Genomic DNA, 20,608 nt, shown 5'->3' with positions numbered 1-20,608 from the left:
TGCGCTTTCTGGAGACCTAATCCCTCTAACAACCGGCCCTGCGCTTACTGGAGACCTAATACCTCTAACAACTGGCCCTGCTCTTACTGGAGACCAAATCCCTCAACAACCGGCCCTGCGCTTACTGGAGACCTAATCCCTCTAACAACCGGCCCTGCGCTTACTGGAGACCTAATCCCTCTAACAACCGGCCCTGCGCTTACTGGAGACCTAATCCCTCAACAACCGGCCCTGCGCTTACTGGAGACCTAATCCCTCTAACAACCGGCCCTGCGCTTACTGGAGACCTAATCCCTCTAACAACCGGCCCTGCGCTTACTGGAGACCTAATCCCTCAACAACCGGCCCTGCGCTTACTGGAGACCTAATCCCTCAACAACCGGCCCTGCGCTTACTGGAGACCTAATCCCTCAACAACCGGCCCTGCGCTTACTGGAGACCTAATCCATCTAACAACCGGCCCTGCGCTTACTGGAGACCTAATCCCTCTAACAACTGGCCCTGCGCTTACTGGAGACCTAATCCCTCAACAACCGGCCCTGCGCTTACTGGAGACCTAATCCCTCTAACAACCGGCCCTGCGCTTACTGGAGACCTAATCCCTCTAACAACCGGCCCCGCGCTTACTGGAGACCTAATCCCTCTAACAACCGGCCCTGCGCTTACTGGAGACCTAATCCCTCAAACAACCGGCCCCGCGCTTACTGGAGACCTAATCCCTCTAACAACCGGCCCTGCGCTTACTGGAGACCTAATCCCTCAACAACCGGCCCTGCGCTTACTGGAGACCTAATCCCTCAACAACCGGCCCTGTGCTTACTGGAGACCTAATCCCTCAACAACCGGCCCTGCACTTACTGGAGACCTAATCCCTCAACAACCGGCCCTGCGCTTACTGGAGACCTAATCCCTCAACAACCGGCCCTGCGCTTACTGGAGACCTAATCCCTCAACAACCGGCCCTGCGCTTACTGGAGACCTAATCCCTCTAACAACCGGCCCTGCGCTTACTGGAGACCTAATCCCTCTAACAACCGGCCCTGCGCTTACTGGAGACCTAATCCCTCAACAACCGGCCCTGCGCTTACTGGAGACCTAATCCCTCTAACAACCGGCCCTGCGCTTACTGGAGACCTAATCCCTCTAACAACCGGCCCCGCGCTTACTGGAGACCTAATCCCTCTAACAACCGGCCCTGCGCTTACTGGAGACCTAATCCCTCAACAACCGGCCCTGCGCTTACTGGAGACCTAATCCCTCTAACAACCGGCCCTGCGCTTACTGGAGACCTAATCCCTCTAACAACCGGCCCTGCGCTTACTGGAGACCTAATCCCTCAACAACCGGCCCTGCGCTTACTGGAGACCTAATCCCTCAACAACCGGCCCTGCGCTTACTGGAGACCTAATCCCTCAACAACCGGCCCTGCGCTTACTGGAGACCTAATCCCTCTAACAACCGGCCCTGCGCTTACTGGAGACCTAATCCCTCAACAACCGGCCCTGCGCTTACTGGAGACCTAATCCCTCTAACAACCGGCCCTGCGCTTACTGGAGACCTAATCCCTCTAACAACCGGCCCTGCGCTTACTGGAGACCTAATCCCTCTAACAACCGGCCCTGCGCTTACTGGAGACCTAATCCCTCAACAACCGGCCCTGCGCTTACTGGAGACCTAATCCCTCTAACAACCGGCCCTGCGCTTACTGGAGACCTAATCCCTCTAACAACCGGCCCTGCGCTTACTGGAGACCTAATCCCTCTAACAACCGGCCCTGCGCTTACTGGAGACCTAATCCCTCAACAACCGGCCCTGCGCTTACTGGAGACCTAATCCCTCAACAACCGGCCCTGCGCTTACTGGAGACCTAATCCCTCTAACAACCGGCCCTGCGCTTACTGGAGACCTAATCCCTCTAACAACCGGCCCTGCGCTTACTGGAGACCTAATCCCTCTAACAACCGGCCCTGCGCTTACTGGAGACCTAATCCCTCTAACAACCGGCCCTGCGCTTACTGGAGACCTAATCCCTCAACAACCGGCCCTGCGCTTACTGGAGACCTAATCCCTCTAACAACCGGCCCTGCGCTTACTGGAGACCTAATCCCTCTAACAACCGGCCCTGCGCTTACTGGAGACCTAATCCCTCTAACAACCGGCCCTGCGCTTACTGGAGACCTAATCCCTCTAACAACCGGCCCTGCGCTTACTGGAGACCTAATCCCTCTAACAACCGGCCCTGCGCTTACTGGAGACCTAATCCCTCTAACAACCGGCCCTGCGCTTACTGGAGACCTAATCCCTCTAACAACCGGCCCTGCGCTTACTGGAGACCTAATCCCTCTAACAACCGGCCCTGCGCTTACTGGAGACCTAATCCCTCAACAACCGGCCCTGCGCTTACTGGAGACCTAATCCCTCTAACAACCGGCCCTGCGCTTACTGGAGACCTAATCCCTCTAACAACCGGCCCTGCGCTTACTGGAGACCTAATCCCTCTAACAACCGGCCCTGCGCTTACTGGAGACCTAATCCCTCTAACAACCGGCCCTGCGCTTACTGGAGACCTAATCCCTCTAACAACCGGCCCTGCGCTTACTGGAGACCTAATCCCTCTAACAACCGGCCCTGCGCTTACTGGAGACCTAATCCCTCAACAACCGGCCCTGCGCTTACTGGAGACCTAATCCCTCTAACAACCGGCCCTGCGCTTACTGGAGACCTAATCCCTCTAACAACCGGCCCTGCGCTTACCCTAATCCCTCAACAACCGGCCCTGCGCTTACTGGAGACCTAATCCCTCTAACAACCGGCCCTTCTCTTACTGGAGACCTAATCCCTCTAACAACCGGCCCTGCGCTTACTGGAGACCTAATCCCTCTAACAACCGGCCCTGCGCTTACTGGAGACCTAATCCCTCAACAACCGGCCCTGCGCTTACTGGAGACCTAATCCCTCAACAACCGGCCCCGCGCTTACTGGAGACCTAATCCCTCTAACAACCGGCCCTGCGCTTACTGGAGACCTAATCCCTCTAACAACCGGCCCTGCGCTTACTGGAGACCTAATCCCTCTAACAACCGGCCCTGCGCTTACTGGAGACCTAATCCCTCTAACAACCGGCCCTGCGCTTACTGGAGACCTAATCCCTCTAACAACCGGCCCTGCGCTTACTGGAGACCTAATCCCTCTAACAACCGGCCCTGCGCTTACTGGAGACCTAATCCCTCTAACAACCGGCCCTGCGCTTACTGGAGACCTAATCCCTCAACAACCGGCCCTGCGCTTACTGGAGACCTAATCCCTCAACAACCGGCCCTGCGCTTACTGGAGACCTAATCCCTCAACAACCGGCCCTGCGCTTACTGGAGACCTAATCCCTCTAACAACCGGCCCTGCGCTTACTGGAGATCTAATCCCTCAACAACCGGCCCTGCGCTTACTGGAGACCTAATGCCTCTAACAACCGGCCCTGCGCTTACTGGAGACCTAATCCCTCAACAACCGGCCCTGCGCTTATTGGAGACCTAATCCCTCAACAACCGGCCCTGCGCTTACTGGAGACCTAATCCCTCTAACAACCGGCCCTGCGCTTACTGGAGATCTAATCCCTCAACAACCAGCCCTGCGCTTACTGGAGACCTAATCCCTCTAACAACCGGCCCTGCGCTTACTGGAGACCTAATCCCTCAACAACCGGCCCTGCGCTTACTGGAGACCTAATCCATCAACAACCGGCCCTGCGCTTACTGGAGACCTAATCCCTCAACAACCGGCCCTGTGCTTACTGGAGACCTAATCCCTCAACAACCGGCCCTGCGCTTACTGGAGACCTAATCCCTCTAACAACCGGCCCTGCGCTTACTGGAGACCTAATCCCTCTAACAACCGGCCCTGCGCTTACTGGAGATCTAATCCCTCAACAACCGGCCCTGCGCTTACTGGAGACCTAATCCCTCTAACAACCGGCCCTGCGCTTACTGGAAACCTAATCCCTCAACAACCGGCCCTGCGCTTACTGGAGACCTAATCCCTCAACAACCGGCCCTGCGCTTACTGGAGACCTAATCCCTCTAACAACCGGCCCTGCGCTTACTGGAGACCTAATCCCTCTAACAACCGGCCCTGCGCTTACTGGAGACCTAATCCCTTTAACAACCGGCCCTGCGCTTACTGGAGACCTAATCCCTCTAACAACCGGCCCTGCGCTTACTGGAGACCTAATCCCTCTAACAACCGGCCCTGCGCTTACTGGAGACCTAATCCCTCTAACAACCGGTCCTGCGCTTACTGGAGACCTAATCCCTCAACAACCGGCCCTGCGCTTACTGGAGACCTAATCCCTCTAACAACCGACCCTGCGCTTACTGGAGACCTAATCCCTCAACAACCGGCCCTGCACTTACTGGAGACCTAATCCCTCTAACAACCGGCACTGCGCTTACTGGAGACCTAATCCCTCTAACAACCGGCCCTGCGCTTACTGGAGACCTAATCCCTCTAACAACCGGCCCTGCGCTTACTGGAGACCTAATCCCTTTAACAACCGGCCCTGCGCTTACTGGAGACCTAATCCCTCAACAACCGGCCCTGCGCTTACTGGAGACCTAATCCCTCTAACAACCGGCCCTGCGCTTACTGGAGACCTAATCCCTCTAACAACCGGCCCTGTGCTTACTGGAGACCTAATCCCTCAACAACCGGCCCTGCGCTTACTGGAGACCTAATGCCTCTAACAACCGGCCCTGCGCTTACTGGAGACCTAATCCCTCAACAACCGGCCCTGCGCTTACTGGAGACCTAATCCCTCTAACAACCGGCCCTGCGCTTACTGGAGACCTAATCCCTCTAACAACCGCCCCTGCGCTTACTGGAGACCTAATCCCTCAACAACCGGCCCTGCGCTTACTGGAGACCTAATCCCTCTAACAACCGGCCCTGCGCTTACTGGAGGCCTAATCCCTCTAACAACCGGCCCTGCGCTTACTGGAGACCTAATCCCTCAACAACCGGCCCTGCGCTTACTGGAGACCTAATCCCTCAACAACCGGCCCTGCGCTTACTGGAGACCTAATCGCACTAACAACCGGCCCTGCGCTTATTGGAGACCTAATCCCTCTAACAACCGGCCCTGCGCTTACTGGAGACCTAATCCCTCAACAACCGGCCCTGCGCTTACTGGAGACCTAATCCCTCTAACAACCGGCCCTGCGCTTACTGGAGACCTAATCCCTCTAACAACCGGCCCTGCGCTTACTGGAGACCTAATCTCTCAACAACCGGCCCTGCGCTTACTGGAGACCTAATCCCTCTAACAACCGGCCCTGCGCTTACTGGAGGCCTAATCCCTCTAACAACCGGCCCTGCGCTTACTGGAGACCTAATCCCTCAACAACCGGCCCTGCGCTTACTGGAGACCTAATGCCTCTAACAACCGGCCCTGCGCTTACTGGAGACCTAATCCCTCAACAACCGGCCCTGCGCTTACTGGAGACCTAATCCCTCTAACAACCGGCCCTGCGCTTACTGGAGACCTAATCCCTCTAACAACCGCCCCTGCGCTTACTGGAGACCTAATCCCTCAACAACCGGCCCTGCGCTTACTGGAGACCTAATCCCTCTAACAACCGGCCCTGCGCTTACTGGAGGCCTAATCCCTCTAACAACCGGCCCTGCGCTTACTGGAGACCTAATCCCTCAACAACCGGCCCTGCGCTTACTGGAGACCTAATCCCTCAACAACCGGCCCTGCGCTTACTGGAGACCTAATCGCACTAACAACCGGCCCTGCGCTTATTGGAGACCTAATCCCTCTAACAACCGGCCCTGCGCTTACTGGAGACCTAATCCCTCAACAACCGGCCCTGCGCTTACTGGAGACCTAATCCCTCTAACAACCGGCCCTGCGCTTACTGGAGACCTAATCCCTCTAACAACCGGCCCTGCGCTTACTGGAGACCTAATCTCTCAACAACCGGCCCTGCGCTTACTGGAGACCTAATCCCTCTAACAACCGGCCCTGCGCTTACTGGAGACCTAATCCCTCTAACAACCGGCCCTGCGCTTACTGGAGACCTAATCCCTCAACAACCGGCCCTGCGCTTACTGGAGACCTAATCCCTCTAACAACCGGCCCTGCGCCTACTGGAGACCTAATCCCTCTAACAACCGGCCCTGCGCTTACTGGAGACCTAATCCCTCTAACAACCGGCCCTGCGCTTACTGGAGACCTAATCTCTCAACAACCGGCCCTGCGCTTACTGGAGACCTAATCCCTCTAACAACCGGCCCCGCGCTTACTGGAGACCTAATCCCTTTAACAACCGGCCCTGCGCTTACTGGAGACCTAATCCCTCAACAACCGGCCCTGTGCTTACTGGAGACCTAATCCCTCTAACAACCGCCCCTGCGCTTACTGGAGACCTAATCCCTCAACAACCGGCCCTGCGCTTACTGGAGACCTAATCCCTCTAACAACCGGCCCTGCGCTTACTGGAGGCCTAATCCCTCTAACAACCGTCCCTGCGCTTACTGGAGACCTAATCCCTCAACAACCGGCCCTGCGCTTACTGGAGACCTAATCCCTCAACAACCGGCCCTGCGCTTACTGGAGACCTAATCGCACTAACAACCGGCCCTGCGCTTATTGGAGACCTAATCCCTCTAACAACCGGCCCTGCGCTTACTGGAGACCTAATCCCTCAACAACCGGCCCTGCGCTTACTGGAGACCTAATCCCTCTAACAACCGGCCCTGCGCTTACTGGAGACCTAATCCCTCTAACAACCGGCCCTGCGCTTACTGGAGACCTAATCTCTCAACAACCGGCCCTGCGCTTACTGGAGACCTAATCCCTCTAACAACCGGCCCTGCGCTTACTGGAGACCTAATCCCTCTAACAACCGGCCCTGCGCTTACTGGAGACCTAATCCCTCAACAACCGGCCCTGCGCTTACTGGAGACCTAATCCCTCTAACAACCGGCCCTGCGCCTACTGGAGACCTAATCCCTCTAACAACCGGCCCTGCGCTTACTGGAGACCTAATCCCTCTAACAACCGGCCCTGCGCTTACTGGAGACCTAATCTCTCAACAACCGGCCCTGCGCTTACTGGAGACCTAATCCCTCTAACAACCGGCCCCGCGCTTACTGGAGACCTAATCCCTTTAACAACCGGCCCTGCGCTTACTGGAGACCTAATCCCTCAACAACCGGCCCTGCGCTTACTGGAGACCTAATCCCTCTAACAACCGGCCCTGCGCTTACTGGAGACCTAATCCCTCTAACAACCGGCCCTGCGCTTACTGGAGACCTAATCCCTCAACAACCGGCCCTGCGCTTACTATAGACCTAATCCCTCAACAACCGGCCCTGCGCTTACTGGAGACCTAATCCCTCAACAACCGGCCCTGTGCTTACTGGAGACCTAATCCCTCAACAACCGGCCCTGCGCTTACTGGAGACCTAATCCCTCAACAACCGGCCCTGCGCTTACTGGAGACCTAATCCCTCTAACAACCGGCCCTGCGCTTACTGGAGACCTAATCCCTCAACAACCGGCCCTGCGCTTACTGGAGACCTAATCCCTCAACAACCGGCCCTGCGCTTACTGGAGACCTAATCCCTCTAACAACCGGCCCTGCGCTTACTGGAGACCTAATCCCTCTAACAACCGGCCCTGCGCTTACTGGAGACCTAATCCCTCAACAACCGGCCCTGCGCTTACTGGAGACCTAATCCCTCTAACAACCGGCCCTGCGCTTACTGGAGACCTAATCCCTCTAACAACCGGCCCCGCGCTTACTGGAGACCTAATCCCTCTAACAACCGGCCCTGCACTTACTGGAGACCTAATCCCTCAACAACCGGCCCTGCGCTTACTGGAGACCTAATCCCTCTAACAACCGGTCCTGCGCTTACTGGAGACCTAATCCCTCTAACAACCGGCCCTGCGCTTACTGGAGACCTAATCCCTCAACAACCGGCCCTGCGCTTACTGGAGACCTAATCCCTCAACAACCGGCCCTGCGCTTACTGGAGACCTAATCCCTCAACAACCGGCCCTGCGCTTACTGGAGACCTAATCCCTCTAACAACCGGCCCTGCGCTTACTGGAGACCTAATCCCTCTAACAACCGGCCCTGCGCTTACTGGAGACCTAATCCCTCAACAACCGGCCTTGCGCTTACTGGAGACCTAATCCCTCAACAACCGGCCCTGCGCTTTCTGGAGACCTAATCCCTCTAACAACCGGCCCTGCGTTTACTGGAGACCTAATACCTCTAACAACCGGCCCTGCGCTTACTGGAGACCTAATCCCTCAACAACCGGCCCTGCGCTTACTGGAGACCTAATCCCTCTAACAACCGGCCCTGCGCTTACTGGAGACCTAATCCCTCTAACAACCGGCCCTGCGCTTACTGGAGACCTAATCCCTCAACAACCGGCCCTGCGCTTACTGGAGACCTAATCCCTCTAACAACCGGCCCTGCGCTTACTGGAGACCTAATCCCTCTAACAACCGGCCCTGCGCTTACTGGAGACCTAATCCCTCAACAACCGGCCCTGCGCTTACTGGAGACCTAATCCCTCAACAACCGGCCCTGCGCTTACTGGAGACCTAATCACTCTAACAACCGGCCCTGTGCTTACTGGAGACCTAATCCCTCAACAACCGGCCCTGCGCTTACTGGAGACCTAATCCCTCTAACAACCGGCCCTGCGCTTACTGTAGACCTAATCCCTCTAACAACCGGCCCTGCGCTTACTGGAGACCTAATCCCTCTAACAACCGGCCCTGCGCTTACTGTAGACCTAATCCCTCTAACAACCGGCCCTGCGCTTACTGGAGACCTAATCCCTCAACAACCGGCCCTGCGCTTACTGGAGACCTAATCCCTCTAACAACCGGCCCTGCGCTTACTGGAGACCTAATCCCTCTAACAACCGGCCCTGCGCTTACTGGAGACCTAATCCCTCTAACAACCGGCCCTGCGCTTACTGGAGACCTAATCCCTCTAACAACCGGCCCTGCGCTTACTGGAGACCTAATCCCTCTAACAACCGGCCCCGCGCTTACTGGAGACCTAATCCCTCAACAACCGGCCCTGCGCTTACTGGAGACCTAATCACTCTAACAACCGGCCCTGTGCTTACTGGAGACCTAATCCCTCAACAACCGGCCCTGCGCTTACTGGAGACCTAATCCCTCTAACAACCGGCCCTGCGCTTACTGTAGACCTAATCCCTCTAACAACCGGCCCTGCGCTTACTGGAGACCTAATCCCTCTAACAACCGGCCCTGCGCTTACTGTAGACCTAATCCCTCTAACAACCGGCCCTGCGCTTACTGGAGACCTAATCCCTCAACAACCGGCCCTGCGCTTACTGGAGACCTAATCCCTCTAACAACCGGCCCTGCGCTTACTGGAGACCTAATCCCTCTAACAACCGGCCCTGCGCTTACTGGAGACCTAATCCCTCTAACAACCGGCCCTGCGCTTACTGGAGACCTAATCCCTCTAACAACCGGCCCTGCGCTTACTGGAGACCTAATCCCTCTAACAACCGGCCCTGCGCTTACTGGAGACCTAATCCCTCTAACAACCGGCCCTGCGCTTACTGGAGACCTAATCCCTCTAACAACCGGCCCTGCGCTTACTGGAGACCTAATCCCTCTAACAACCGGCCCTGCGCTTACTGGAGACCTAATCCCTCTAACAACCGGCCCTGCGCTTACTGGAGACCTAATCCCTCTAACAACCGGCCCTGCGCTTACTGGAGACCTAATCCCTCTAACAACCGGCCCTGCGCTTACTGGAGACCTAATCCCTCTAACAACCGGCCCTGCGCTTACTGGAGACCTAATCCCTCTAACAACCGGCCCCGCGCTTACTGGAGACCTAATCCCTCAACAACCGGCCCTGCGCTTACTGGAGACCTAATCACTCTAACAACCGGCCCTGTGCTTACTGGAGACCTAATCCCTCAACAACCGGCCCTGCGCTTACTGGAGACCTAATCCCTCTAACAACCGGCCCTGCGCTTACTGTAGACCTAATCCCTCTAACAACCGGCCCTGCGCTTACTGGAGACCTAATCCCTCTAACAACCGGCCCTGCGCTTACTGTAGACCTAATCCCTCTAACAACCGGCCCTGCGCTTACTGGAGACCTAATCCCTCAACAACCGGCCCTGCGCTTACTGGAGACCTAATCCCTCTAACAACCGGCCCTGCGCTTACTGGAGACCTAATCCCTCTAACAACCGGCCCTGCGCTTACTGGAGACCTAATCCCTCTAACAACCGGCCCTGCGCTTACTGGAGACCTAATCCCTCTAACAACCGGCCCTGCGCTTACTGGAGACCTAATCCCTCAACAACCGGGATATTTTTCATCACTCCAATTGTCTTCGATGTTTGTAAAGATACAGTTAGCAGAACAAGCCTATGTTGGGTCAACATTCAGCTCTATGTTGGGTCAACATTCAGCTCTATGTTGGGTCAACATTCAGCTCTATGTTGGGTCAACATTCAGCTCTATGTTGGGTCAACATTCAGCTCTATGTTGGGTTAACATTCAGCTCTATGTTGGGTCAACATTCAGCTCTATGTTGGGTCAACATTCAGCTCTATGTTGGGTCAACATTCAGCTCTATGTTGGGTCAACATTCAGCTCTATGTTGGGTCAACATTCAGCTCTATGTTGGGTCAACATTCAGCTCTATGTTGGGTCAACATTCAGCTCTATGTTGGGTCAACATTCAGCTCTATGTTGGGTCAACATTCAGCTCTATGTTGGGTCAACATTCAGCTCTATGTTGGGTCAACATTCAGCTCTATGTTGGGTCAACATTCAGCTCTAAGAAGAGCCTTTTAAGATTTGGAATAACTCTGCTTTGAGGGAATCAATACAGAGATAAAGACTTGTTCCACATACTTACTTCTGTTCACATATATCTATGTGTTATTCCTCCTGTGCTTATCAGCTTCAGATGTTCTGTTTTCCTCTTGTCGCGAATTTTGTATATTATAGAGTGAAAAGTTTTCTCATTGTATATCTGTTTACCTGGTGTGGAAACATCACCAGTTTTTTTTTTTTTTCAAATTTTACAGATATTCATCCTCTTGTTAACCTTGTTATTAATATGGAAGTTTATCCTCCAAATAGACCCAGAGAGCAACAAATATTTCTAACTGTTTTTCCTATGTGTTGGATTATCTTGTGGCTTTTACAGCTCAGGTTCAATATTGATTTTGACCTCAAGAACCTAAATAAGTATCATGTTAAAGATCAGTAAATAATCAAGTAATCTCTAATATCTAGATCTCTGGCAATGTACAGATAATTTCTAAATCTCTTAACATAACTAACCTTACGTGCCCACTAGAGTTTCCTTCAGAAGCAGCAGCAGTAACCCCATACAGTTGGCTCTTAGTTAAAATATGACAAAAAACAACAAAAAAAAAAGATTTCTTTTCATCCCTAACACAGAAAGTGCCACAGATGCTGAGCTCGGGTGACTCAGGTCACGTGGGATCAAGGCACAACCCAGGTTACTACCGTCCCAGCCTCTACAACCACCAGCCTCGACCCCGTCCCGGCCACCACCAGTTCCCCGTGGCTTCCGTTATCGACAAGGACCCATTGTACAACATCTACTCCCGTCCTGGAGTCCTCAAGAAGCCGTACCACAACATGACCAGAGTCCTTAGTGAGTATGCAATGTATTCTTTTTATACCCGGTTATCAAAATTAGACAGAAGGCTTCATGTGGCCGCCCTAATCTAGGAAGTATCTAACGAAGGTTAGAGAAAGAAATGTATTTACCTAACACACCCAGAACGCAGGCGGGTGTGTTAGGACGATTTACCTGTCATACTTTATCATGCAGGATGGTATCCCTGTTATACTTTATCATGCAGGATGGTATTCCTGTTATACTTTATCATGCAGGATGGTATTCCTGTTATACTTTATCACACAGGATGGTATTCCTGTTATACTTCATCACACAGGATGGTATTCCTGTTATACTTTATCACACAGGATGGTATTCCTGTTATACTTTATCACACAGGATGGTATTCCTGTTATACTTCATCACACAGGATGGTATTCCTGTTATACTTTATCACACAGGATGGTATTCCTGTTATACTTTATCACACAGGATGGTATTCCTGTTATACTTTATCACACAGGATGGTATTCCTGTTATACTTTATCACACAGGATGGTATTCCTGTTATACTTTATCACACAGGATGGTATTCCTGTTATACTTTATCACACAGGATGGTATTCCTGTTATACTTTATCACACAGGATGGTATTCCTGTTATACTTTATCACACAGGATGGTATTCCTGTTATACTTTATCATTTGAAGGTAGATACACGTTTTTTTTTTATCTTTTTTTTTCCTTCCTCTAACTTTTCGTTGTTATTTCGTTCATAAGACGAGGCCCCCTGTGACTGGCTTCGTATTTTCATCGTTGGTGTACGATAACCAGAAGAAGATTCTTGCAACTACTGGTACACGCAAGTGTCCCGTGACGAAAGATACACAACCTACTCTATGACTGAAAAACCTCTGCTGCTTGGCTTCAGACATCCATAAATGTTGCAACCTTCTTCTTCAGCGGCGGAGAGTGATGTTGCAAGTGCATACTTGCAGATTTTCCAGTTGTACCTATAACACAGTGGGAAATATTATTCCCGTTTAATCATGTTAAATAAATGCTTTTTCTGAATATCTTCACTATTTAATGGCTAATGCATCTTACATGCAGGACAGTAGTCATTAAGTTTGTGTGCGGCCAAATTTGTCAATATACTAAATTAGATAAAAAAAAAAAGTTGGAATCATTAGTGCCCGAGCAATACATAAGGAATGCCTCTTCCGACTGGCTTCAAATTTTCCCCCCTGGTATGTTTTCCAGAAAACAAGGTTCATGTTGTTATTGGACTGCATAAATTCCAATCTACCGATTTCTTTAAAGAAACAGTGAGCTAGATTCCCATTCAACAACGACTGACTACGTCTTCTAATTGGCTCAAAAATATTTTCGTCAATGAATTCCATAAGAGGAAGACGTCCATTAAGTTTAGATCGTTTAGGTACAAATCTGAAATTTTATTGAAATTGTTATACTAGGAATCCTTGGATTAACAGTAATTGCTGCAGAATAGGTTATATGATAGGCTTCAAACTTCAGTGTTGGTGGTTCTTTTCTGAAGGGAAAGTTTGGGTTTCACTTAGAGCTGTGTAAATTTTATTATTCTAATAACTTGAGAATTAATATTCTTATCAGCTTCAAACCGAAGCACTGATGTAAGCTGAAGTATTTTTTATTGAATTTGGGCCGTGTGGAGTCAGTCCGCAGTTTTATAGAAAAAAATTATAGAAAATAGACTTTAAAAAACAAAATAAAAAAAATCTTTAGGATTGTAGACAATTTTATATGGCATAAAATAGAAAACGAAAACTGTGAAATATCGAGCACTCAATTTTGTAGTTTTTAATTTTCACGAGCTAAGCTTCCTTTACATATCACATTTTATTGCAAGTTTTTGTCAGAGTCGTCGGTCATTTTGCGAGGCTTATTTGTTCTTATCTTTTTTTTTGTTTATACTTTATGTCCGCCTGAATGTGCAGGCGAAACATTAAGGCAATAAAGATACAGAATACAGCAAGACTATCTTATTCTTGAACATCTAGTTTTATTGACTTCTAATGATGATTCATTATGTATGTATAATGTTCGCCCAGACCGAAGTCCTGGCATGGGTCTTAATCTTGCGATGACCCGTCTCTGGCAATGTTGCAACGTATGCTACTCAAGCACTGTTCTGGTCGTTCATCTGGTGCGTCTCGTAAGCGAGAACACTGTGTGTAGTCCTAACTGTGGACACTAGAGAGGAGGAGGATATATCGTTATCACGGGCAACAGCTTGTCTGGTTCGTTGACTTCATGGTACACTAGTATAGCTGCAGTCCTCTCTGTCTTCTACCGAAGGGGACATCAGTGGTAGTTGCCTGCGGAGTGTCTCAGTAGCTTGGCATTCCAGGAGATAGTGTGTTAGGGGGCGCTGAACAACGTGTTGGCAGTGCTGGCACATCTCCTCTGCCTTGTCTACCATCATCTTGGCTGTGGGAAATCCCAAACGAAGCCGATGGATGGCGGTACACTGCGCTCTGGATCAGCTTCTATCATGTGGAGGGGGTTCTCCCTAAGTCGCTGCTCGGTACCACTGTTGAGATGGGGTATCACCTAGGAACTCCCCCATAAGTTTCATTGCTCTGGCGGCCACCAGTTTCGTCTGGCGTAGGCTGATGGGGACAGTAATCCCAGCATGTGGATAATCTGTGGCTGCCTTGGCCGCATCATCTGCCGCCTCATTCCCCCGGATGCCAGTATGGCTGGGGATCCAGCTCAGTGTCGATCTGTTACCCTTAACTTCTAAGGCTGACATTATGCTCAGGATCAATGTGATGAGGTGAACATTGTCCTGTGTTTGGGAATGGGAGAGGGCATTAATTGCAGAGGTGGAGTCAACATGTATGACAGGTCGGAGTCGATGTTGTAGGCCATGTGACAATGCCTGCTGAATTGCCACCAACTCAGCTTGAAGGATCGTGCAGTGGTCAGGGAGTCGCCAGCCTTGTGTGTGGCCATTGTGGTACTTTCCAGCTGCTGCTCTCTTCCTCTCAGGGTCGACAGAACCGTCTGTGAAATACACTTCACATGTGCGTCCCTCTGCCAGTGCCATGCTTTGCCTCAGCATGATTGCTGAGGGTGTCTTGACTGCTGTGAAGGCTTACTCAGCCCTGTAACAACTTCAGACAGTATTACCAAGGCTGGCTCCTCCTCAGGAAAATTAATGAATAGAAAAAGAAATAATAATTCACAAAGATAAACACTTTATTATTAAGTAATACAAAGATAAAACATTGAAAAAATGAATGTGTATCCTATTTGACAGAAAAATGAAAACTGAAATAAAAATATGACATTTGAATTCAACGCTAATATATACAGTTATACTGGGGTGTCTGGTGGAGGTTGACACCGTCTTGTAGAAATTGTAGCCGTTACTGATGATGTGGGGGGGGGGTCACAGGTGTTGGTGACAACCCAACGACTAGTTCTTCACAGAGTCTATAGCCTTGAATAGTCAGTCCAGATGACAGGAACGCAGGTTCTTTACCACTGCAAAGATGAGGGGTAGTTGCCTGTACAATTAATCAGGTAGGCAGATTATAAGGTGACATCCCAAGACCGTTTTCAGTCCGTCTCCTTCAACACTTCTCGTTCGTTGGCAGGTGACCTGATCTGTCATTCCAAGCTGGAAAGAGAGACAGGTTACCCACTGCTTAAGAAATCACTCTCCATGATAAGTGTAACATACTTAAAAAAGGTGGTGATTATCGAAAAGTCTCATGTGGAGCTTAAAACTGAAAGGACAAAGTTTATTATTGGTCAAAAGTGAAGCTTTCAACCAATATCCACTAGAATAGGAGCAGAGGCTTTTACTTACAGTTGTGCTGGGAGCTGTAAGTCGAGTGATTGCTGTTTGGCCGGAGCCCCACACGTCACCTTTCCGGGTGGGGAGAAAGGGGAGGGAAGGGATAGCGGGAGCTAGACTGACCCCACCTTAACAAGCAGCCGGCAATCAAACTATCGTTACCATATACTCGCTCGCTACTCCTATCTGTTGAACTTTTCCCTCACAACTGCAGAGACGTTTAGAGATAGGTAGTTGCATGACGCAAACATCGGCGGGATCTGGGCGCCAGGGAGGTGGTGGATGGTACCCAGCAACAGGGAGGTCACAACTCTTCTCAAGGAGTAGTTGTATAGGCAGCAGCTTCCGCTCAGCAGCACAAAACGAACAAATCCAGGAGTAGTCCGTGAAGAGAGTTGGTTCTTGTGTCATGGTTGTCAATATCCGTCTTCTTAGTGGGGTACCTTGCTGCCGGTGCAGAATCGTGGCTACTTTGCAGGCGTTTATATATCTTACTCTGTCAGCCAGGGAAGGAAGCCCGGCCTTAGATCTGAGACATACTCTGTTGGTCCAAATGGGGGCCCCAAGCATAGTTCTTGGGGCCCCCATCTGGACCAACACATTAGTGGGACATCACCTGACCTGTGTGGTGGTGTGACCTACCTTGTCATGTGCTGTGGTGTGGCCTAGTCTGACTTGTGCTGTGGTGTGACCTACCTACAGATATCGATGCTGAGTGCCAGGATGACTTCATGAGGATCCATGTCCAGTTCAACGGCTCCTTCAGCGGTCTCATCTACTCCTTAGGTAAGTTAAGTCTTAAGTTGTGCCCAAGGCTTTAGTCTCACGCACGACAGCACAGACGCAAGCACGCATGTTCCTACCTTCATGCGTACACACACACACATACACACTGTACAGTACCTCATAAAAGATTGGGACAAAAGCTAGAGGAACAGGCTGGAATAACAGAAAAAGCACTACAGTGGATCAATGAATACTTAAAAGGAAGAAAATAATGAGTGATTGCCCGGTAGGAGGTGTGGGATTGAGAGTGTGACGAGCAGAGTCTTTCAAGGGTCAGTGCTGGGACCAGCTCTGTTTATTGTGTATGAAATCGAATCAGAGTCGTTCTTGTTTGCAGATAACATAAAATTAATGAAGGGAATGCAAACAGGAGCAGACCAGGAAAGACTACAAATAGATCTGGACAAGCTGCAGAACTAATCTGATAAGTGGCTATTAGAATTTAACCCCAGCAACTGCTGAGTTGTAAAAATCGGGGAAGGGAAAGGACGACAATAAACAGAGTACAGGCTCGGGAAACAAAGGTTACAACCCTCCCTGAATAGAAGGATCTTGGGGTGAGCATAGTTTCGAACATATAACCTAAGGCGCACATCAACTAACCGTTGCAGGACATAACAGACTTGTGAATTTAAGGAACATCAACAAGGAGTTATTCACGACACTATAATAGGGCGTACATGTATGTCAGACTCATCTTGTGATATTTAGCATCAGTATAGAACACACATTTAATATAGCATAGCAGGAAGTTGGAAAAGTTATCAACGTTTGCAACGAGACAGATCTCAGAGCCGAGGCTAGAAGAGCTAAACCTGACGAGATTATAGGACAGAACGGTCAAAGGTGATATGATTGCGGCATACAACAAATTACTCAAGGAGCTTATATGATGGACAAGGCTAATCTGCTCGAGAGGAGGGAATCAGGTACACAAGGGCAAGGCTTCAACATAAAAACACAATGAGTTACAGGGATGCTAGGAAATATTTCTTTAGACTAAGAGTGTCAGGAAGTAGAACGATCTAAACAGTGAAGTGGTAGACATGATTTATACATAGTTTTAAGGATAGGTATGATAGCGCTCGCACAGCCAAAAGAAAGGAAAGCCGGTAGTGTCCATCTGTAAGACAGGGCCAGGAGCTGAGACTCAATCCTGCAACAACAAAACGGTGAGTACACACACAATGTTTTTTAAATAGATCAGGGATACCACTTAGTCAGGTTGGAGTCTTGGAGCAGGAATTACGGCGCCTGCACCCTGAAGGAGAAGCTTGGATGTCAATGATCGGGGAATCAACTAAATTGTCATGTCTGCACATTTCTGGCAGGATATATATTGATTGAATGATGGTGAATGTGTTTCCTTGTTTGAGTATATAAGACTCATCAGCGTAAGTGTGTATGTGAGATTTTAACAATGTTTTTCCATTCCTTCTTCCCGCGTCTCCAGGTTATGCCTACGATGGAGACTGCATCTACGTGAACGGCTCTGGTCGCCTCGTTTACGACTTCTTCATCCAGCTTAACCGTTGCGGTACTCTGAGTGGCAATGAGAAGGGCAGGGAGGACATCAGAGGTCGCACGCCCTCGGTAAGTAGGCCAAAAGTGGCACCACCTCGGTAAGTAAGAAAGTGATGGAGGCCGAGTGAAGGTAATCACGTAGGTTGTGTTGTGGTCACCACGTAGGTCATAGTGTTGTGGTCACCACGTAGGTTATGGTGTTGTGGTCACCACGTAGGTTATGGTGCTGTGGTCACCACGTAGGTTATGGTGTTGTAGTCACCACGTAGGTCATAGTGTTGTGGTCACCACGTAGGTTATGGTGTTGTAGTCACCACGTAGGAACTTGCTGCTGTAACGATACACAGAACTCTTTAGAATGTATCGAATAAACAAACTTTCAAGGGGCCATTTAGTAACCCATACGTTACTTTAATATTACAAACGTAAACAGACAATGTAAATGAAATGACCCAAACAGTTCTCACTTACGTAAATCCGAGACTACTGAATATCCCTGGACCATTTATGTACCTCTGTAATCCTTTGACTACCGCCCACAGGATGGGTATGAGGTGCATAATAAACATTAAACTAACTAACTACTGAATACCTAAACGTCGGTCACACTCAACACAACTGACCTCTCATAAAACTGGTCGTACACTCACCAGCCACACTCACTGCTGAACCAAACTCAGTCAGGCACTTCTCTGCTCTCAATGGATCAGTTACCAGCCTCTGTTTCCCCACATCCAGTGCAAGATTCACTCTTCCAATAACCCCTCACTCGTCATGTTGATCTTTTACACGCCCTTCATATATTTATACTGAACCATCGGATTTTCTACAGAAAATTTTATATTATAATGAGGCACACACACACACACACACACACACACACACACACACACACACACACACACACACACACACACACACACACACACACACACACACACACACACACACACATACACACACACACACACACACACACATACACACACACACACTCACACACACATATGCCAGGAGCTATGTCTTGACTCCAGCAACCACAAACAGGTGAGTACACACACACCATAGATATACCAACAAGTGTTGGATGAAATACACACAACTGAGGAGGAGGTGAAGAAGCTGCTAAGTGACCTTGATACCTCAAAGGCGGTGGGATCGGACATCTCTCCTTGGGTCCTTAGATAGGGAGCAGAGATGCTGTATGTGCCACTAACAACAATCTTCAATACATCCATTGAAACTGGGCAACTACCTGAGGTATGGAAGACGGCAAATGTAGTCCCAATTTTTAAGAGAGGAGACAGGCACGAGCAATTAAACTACAGACCAGTGTCACTGACGTGTATAGTGTGCAAAGTCATGGAGATTATCAGGAGAAGAATGGGGGAGCACCTACAGTAGAAAGGTATAGGGTTATAAATGACAACCAGCACGGTTTCAGGGCAGGGAAATCCTGATTACAAACCTACTGGAATTTTATGACAAGGTAACAGAAGTAAGACATGAGAGAAAGGGGTGGGTGGATTGCATTTTCTTGGACTGCATGAAAGCCTTCGACACAGTTCCTCACAAGAGATTAGTGCAGAAGCTAGAGGATCAGGCACACATAACAGGAAAGGAATTGCAATGAATCAGAGAATACCTGACAGTGAGGCAACAACGAGTCATGGTACGTGATGAGGTGTCAGAGTGGGCGCCTGTGACGAGTGGGATTCCACAAAGGGACCTGGACAGGCTGTAAGCGTGTTCCAGAAACTGGCTCCTGGAATTTACCCCTCCAAATGGAAAGTCATGGAGATCGGGTTAGGGCAAAGAAGACCGCAGACAGAGTATGCGCCAGGTGGCCCAAAACTGCAAACCTCACTCAAAGAAAAGGATCTTAGTGTAAGTATAATACCGAGCACATTTCCTGAGGCGCACATCAACTACATAACTGCTGCAGCATATGGACGCCTGGCAAACCAAAGATAGCGTTCCTACAACTCAGTAAGGAATTGTTCAAGATTCTGTACACTGTGTACGTCACGCCCAAATTGGAGTATGCAGCATAGGAAGCATTGAAATTTTGGTCAAAGCTGCATTCTCCAGGCATTGTTCCTTATATACGTCTTAGATACAGTGCCAAATATGAAGCTGATTAGTTGAAGTTTAGCCTACAGCATTTGTGACTGAAATTTTGGAATGTCTGTATTACTGAGTGGCGCAGCGCAGTGTTTTATGTACTGTATCTATGTACTCTCAGTATTTATAAACATTAACTAACTTTCTCTTTTTTCAGATACTCTGATTACTTATATACTTTACTACAGAGATGCTACAATGTCAACGAGGAAAGTCACAGAACATGTGTTTGACCATGACAGTGTTCTTCCAGTGAACAAACTTCAGTCCAAAGGCGATATGTTAAGGAACTGCTGGTGATATAAATGTGATGAAGGAAAGTTTACTGATGTTTCAGTGATTATCAAGACAGCAGCTAAGGATTGTTCTGAACTATGGAAGAAATTTATTGGAGACAGAAAGACTGTTCCTATTCTCAACCAGAAAACTATTGAGGAAAGATTGAGAAAATTGTACAGTAGAGGAATAAGAACAAAAATGTCTCCAATAAAGTTACATTTCAGGAAGAAATGAACGAGATGTTTGATATAAGTAGTTGTTTCTGTCCTGCTGCCGCCTGTCAGGATGTTGGCTACAAAATAAAGGAGTGTGGCGGATACCACCTGGCCTGTAATTGTGATGTGAAAGTTCCTAAACGTGAGG

At 49.6% G+C, this 20,608-nt stretch overlaps 1 protein-coding gene across 1 annotated transcript in view; it reads left to right on the top strand.

Annotated features, from left to right (window-relative positions):
- The window catches only part of LOC128694441 (uncharacterized), a 90,858-nt gene that overhangs the window by 19,625 nt on the left and 50,625 nt on the right, over positions 1-20,608 (top strand). The window contains exons 4-6 of the mRNA XM_070105385.1: positions 11,529-11,714; positions 16,235-16,318; positions 17,772-17,911. Of these exons, the coding sequence (XP_069961486.1) occupies positions 11,529-11,714; positions 16,235-16,318; positions 17,772-17,911 (410 nt within the window). The remainder of the gene's footprint in view (positions 1-11,528; positions 11,715-16,234; positions 16,319-17,771; positions 17,912-20,608) is intronic.

This window comes from Cherax quadricarinatus, chromosome 6 (assembly GCF_038502225.1).
Source record: "Cherax quadricarinatus isolate ZL_2023a chromosome 6, ASM3850222v1, whole genome shotgun sequence".
NCBI classification, from domain to species: Eukaryota; Metazoa; Arthropoda; class Malacostraca; order Decapoda; family Parastacidae; genus Cherax; species Cherax quadricarinatus.
This window is presented reverse-complemented; position numbering and strand designations above follow the sequence as displayed.